The sequence below is a fragment of the Tamandua tetradactyla genome, chromosome 2, assembly GCF_023851605.1.
Source record: "Tamandua tetradactyla isolate mTamTet1 chromosome 2, mTamTet1.pri, whole genome shotgun sequence".
Classification (NCBI taxonomy): Eukaryota; Metazoa; Chordata; class Mammalia; order Pilosa; family Myrmecophagidae; genus Tamandua; species Tamandua tetradactyla.
Genome location: NC_135328.1, coordinates 22498979 through 22503748, shown reverse-complemented (window position 1 = coordinate 22503748; position 4770 = coordinate 22498979). Strand labels below are relative to the sequence as shown.

General features: G+C 37.3%; 1 protein-coding gene across 1 annotated transcript; it reads left to right on the top strand.

Annotated features, from left to right (window-relative positions):
- Nucleotides 1–767: 767 nt before the first annotated feature.
- On the top strand, nucleotides 768–1721 carry LOC143659203 (olfactory receptor 13C3-like). Its single transcript, XM_077131908.1, has one exon. It carries the CDS (start codon nucleotides 768–770, stop codon nucleotides 1719–1721), a length of 954 nt encoding a protein of 317 aa, XP_076988023.1.
- Nucleotides 1722–4770: the final 3049 nt, after the last annotated feature.

Here is a 4770-nt window from a genome sequence, read left to right as displayed (position 1 = left end):
TATAATATTAATAATATACATTATTATTCTTTTCTCAGGTTGGCTTAAAGAAGTAAATTATCAACATATTCGCTGAACTTACAAAATGAAACAAGCAAAGACACTACATAATGTTCTCCAAAGATTCTTCATCATATCTATGTAGAACTCGTCCATCAAGTGGTCTTAAACTTAAGATATTAAGAAAGGACTTCAGCAAGAGATCAACAACTTCCTTTGCCTTAATTTGGTGTTAAATTGTGTGAAGGTGATTCAATTTATTATGATTAAATGTTTACAAAATACTAAGGAAAATGACTGGAAAATGTTTTGCAGTCAGTCATAAAAAATTTAAGCACAAAGATTGCAGTTGCCTTGACATTTTGATCATATAGGTTAATCAGTGAATCAAAATGCCATTCCTTGTTGAGGTGAATTTTACTGTTGCAACCATCTGAATCCTGGACCAGATCAAATGAAGAAGTCTAGTTTGAAGTCTGTAATGAAACATAGGTTTTGGAAATGTCCTCAAAGGTAGGACATTACTTCTGGATCTAAATCTGATTATAGATAGATCATCAGATATTAGCAATGGGGCGTAGATACATCCAACATTCCCAGTGTCATTGTATTATAGCCAAACACATTGTTGTGGATTAGAACTTTAGGCAAACACTCCTTTTATTCAATCCTAAAATAATGATTTATCAGGTAATTTGAAACATTTGTTCCTTGCCACCAAATACATTTTAGGTTCGTCTTCCTCTGACATATGGAAAGCAAATGACATGGATCAGAACAACCAGACATTTGTGTCAGAATTTCTTCTTCTGGGCCTTTCAGGGCATCCAAATCTTGAGATCATTTTCTTTGCTCTGCTTCTAGTGATGTATCTAGTGATTCTACTGGGCAATGGTGTTCTCATCATAGCAAGCATCTTTGATGCTCGTCTTCACACCCCCATGTACTTCTTCCTGGGAAACCTCTCATTTCTGGATATCTGCTATACAACTGCTTCTATTCCTTCAACTTTGGGGCCCATCATATCACAGAAAAGAACCATTTCCTTCTCTAGATGTGCAGTGCAGATGTTCCTTGTGTTTGCCCTGGGGTCAACAGAGTGTTTGCTCCTGGGCATGATGGCTTTTGAGCGCTATGTGGCCATCTGTAACCCTCTGAGGTACCCCATCATCATGAGCAAGGCGGTGTATGTGCTGATGGCTTCCACGTCATGGTTGTCTGGTGGAATCAACTCAACTGTGCAAACGTCTCTTGCCATGAGGTTGCCATTTTGTGGGAATAATGTTATCAATCATTTTGGATGTGAGATCTTGGCTGTCCTCAAGTTAGCTTGTGCTGACATATCCCTCAATGTTACCACCATGCTGGTGTCCAATGTGGTCTTCCTGGTTCTTCCACTGCTGGTCATCTTCTTCTCCTACATGTTCATCCTCTACACCATCTTGAGAATGAAATCAGCCACAGGGAGACACAAGGCATTTTCCACCTGCTCCTCACACCTGACTGTGGTGATCATATTTTATGGTACCATCTTCTTTATGTATGCAAAGCCCACGTCTCAAGACCAGTCTGGGGAAAACAAATTTCAAACTTCAGACAAGCTTATGTTCTTGTTTTATGGGGCCATGACCCCCATGCTGAATCCTATCATCTATAGCTTGAGGAATAAGGATGTAAAATCTGCTGTGAAGTATCTGTTAACTTGCAAATTTATCCAATAAGAAGCACGGAAAATGTAAATCTTTGTACAGTTAGCAGAAAGATGGCCTTATTATCAAAACCAATGAGGAACTTCCTTGAGGAAACCGTTATTAGGATGAGATATCTTTATTCTTGCTTTCACTATCCTTTCTTTTCTAGATTCACTGAGGACCGTATTTTGCCATCACCTCAGCTTCTCACAAGTTCTGAACCATATACGAATTCTTTTAGAATCTTACTTTTGATGATATCTGGAAGGAAGGGTCTATTGTACTGGATGGCAACCTTATGGGAAAAAGAGCACACATACAATTCAGATATAGATAGGCTGAGAAAGAAATTCTGCTCTACTACAGACTATTTATATGGTATTTGATACTCTTCATGTGGAAAATGTAGGCATTCTTCTTTTTAACCCTAAGCGTATTTCTTAAAAATGGAAATTCTCTTTGTGTGTGCTCATGTGCATGCAAATGGCCAGACAATGATTTTTCATGCTTCTTTAATTCCAGTTATATTATGCTACAATAATTCCTGAAACTATTTTTCATGATTTAAGCATGTTTGGAGGACATTTACTTTTTAGATTGCTCCTCAAGCTGGTTATGTCAGACATTTTCTCATGATTGATTTCAGATTATGCTTGCTTTTCTTTTCTGGTTAAGAAGAATCAGTTGTTTTGTTCTCCCCTGTGCCTTATATCAGCAGGCACTTGATACCAATTTGTGTCATTACCGTAGATATTAACTTTGATTATTTTGTTAAAATGGTATCTGCTATGTGCATCTCCCCTGTAAATTACTCTTTTTCATTTGTTTGTAAAGAGCATTACTCAAGAAGATACTTTGCCACTACGTAAATACATTAACATTAAACATTCATCCACCAGTTTTAGCAGCCATTGCTATTTCTTACCTTAATCAGTTCTTACTATCAGGTTGTCAAATGATGATTTTTCTGTCATTCCTTCTTCATTTACCCATGGCCATTTTTTCTTTAAGTAAGAACTTTCTCACCTACCTCACTTTTTAAATCCATTAATTCATTTAAATTCATTTGCACCCAACGTTTCTTATTTTATTCAATGAATTACACTACTATTACATTGTGATTTAATGCTCAATTTCCTCCAGGTTTTTTTAATGTCATTGTCTTCAAGCTAGTTCCTGTTTCTTTTTGACATGCCCCCATGATTCTGGAGCATGTTTTTACTTTCTGCGCAATATCCTCTTGTACTTTCCTATCTCAAGCCCTGGTATCAGTGATAACTCCAAGAGGCCTTGGTTTCTTTTTTAGGAGAATACATTTAGAAACCAAGATTTTTGGGGCAGAATGCGTTTAGAAACACCGGAGTCTTAGGTATACTAATTCCTACCAGGATGTCATTCTTTCTAGGCCCACTCAGCAAGCACTATTGTAAAAAAAATGTATGCATTTATGTATATGTATACCTCTTTTAATATCTATATGTGTATACTCTATCCTTCCCCTTTCTGTATTTTACCTTACTTCTCGAACAATTGGAAAACTGAGTCTCAATACCTTAAATTTATTTACTCTGTTGCCTAATCTTAAAAAGTATAGAAATAGTTTTAATTTGTTGAAATATGCCATTGGGGAAAATTAAGAGGGTTTTTTCAATTTCCATTACTGACCAGCTCCTCTTAGGATTGACATCTTATTTCTTTGCTTAGGTGAAGAAATTGCCAGGTCTTGTCAAGTCTGAGTGAAATGGAATCCATTCTTCCCAATTTTGGTATCTGGATATTTTATCTCTTCACTCTTATAAGTGGTTTTATGCAGAATGTATCAGACAGCTTCTTGTTTTCCTACTTTCCTGCTTTTTGATTTCACTTACATGTCATAAGTAGTTGATCCAGTTTCCTTAACTGGTTTTTATCATGTGTTGTCTGCTGCCTATGATACATGTATGACCCATTTCCCTGAAGGGACTGAAATCTGTGTCATGGTAGAAAACATCCTTCTTGCTTTTCTGCATCATGGCACTGTCTTAAGTTGAGCTTTGGGAAGGATGGTAGCTTGTCAAATATTGGTGGTCAGGTGGACAGCTTAATCACATGCATTTAATTCCTCAAATGTTGCTGTGTGTTTCATATATCATGAAAACATGCTCCTTTAACATTTATAGCTATTATTTGCAGTGATACATTTCACTGAGAGTCATTGCAGGGATGAAGGATGCTGAGAGGAGGGCAGAACTTGAGCCCTCTCTCTCTAACTTCTTTCTTCGCGCCATTCAAATACTGAATCTATCTACCTAACAAGCTATTCTCCATCGCTGTTCATGTTAAGATCTGCTTTCAAAATAGGTAATTTTAAACCCCCAACATAAACGCCATTTTTCATTCATGAAATCATTCAATTCAGAACCCAGAAAAATTTCAATTAACAAATTAACATGAAATCTTAACATTCTCTGCTGAATATCTTGAATCAATTCAACAAACATTTCTTTGAGCACATGTTTCATGCAAGACTTTCCAACTAGTACCTGGACAATAAAAACTGAGTAAGATATGGTGCTGTCTTCAAATAGAAGGCTTTTTTAGTTGAGAGACATATATGCAACAACTCTGTATTAGTTAGGGTTCTCTAGAGAAACAGAATCAACAGGGAACACTTGCAAATATAAAATTTATGAAAGTGTCTCACGTGACCGTAGGAATGCAGAGTCCAAAATCCACAGGGCAGGCTGCGAAGCTGACGACTCCAATGGATGGCCTGGATGAACTCCATAGGAGAGGCTCACCAGCCAAAGCAGGAATGCAACCTGTCTCCTCTCAGTCCTCCTTAAAAGGCTTCCCATGATTGGATTTAGCATCACTAATTGCAGAAGACACTCCCCTTTGGCTGATTACAAATGGAATCAGCTGTGGATGTAGCTGACGTGATCATGACCTAATTCTATGAAATGTCCTCATTGCAACAGACAGGCCAGCATTTGCCCAATCAGATGAACAGGTACCACAACTTGGCCAAGTTGACACCTGTCCCTAACCATGACAAACTTCATGAACTATATGCAAGTTGAAACAAATGCAATGTAAA

Bases quoted from the DNA above. Each gene is read 5' to 3' on its own strand.
- LOC143659203 (XM_077131908.1), top strand. From the start codon at position 768: ATGGATCAGAACAACCAGACATTTGTGTCAGAATTTCTTCTTCTGGGC.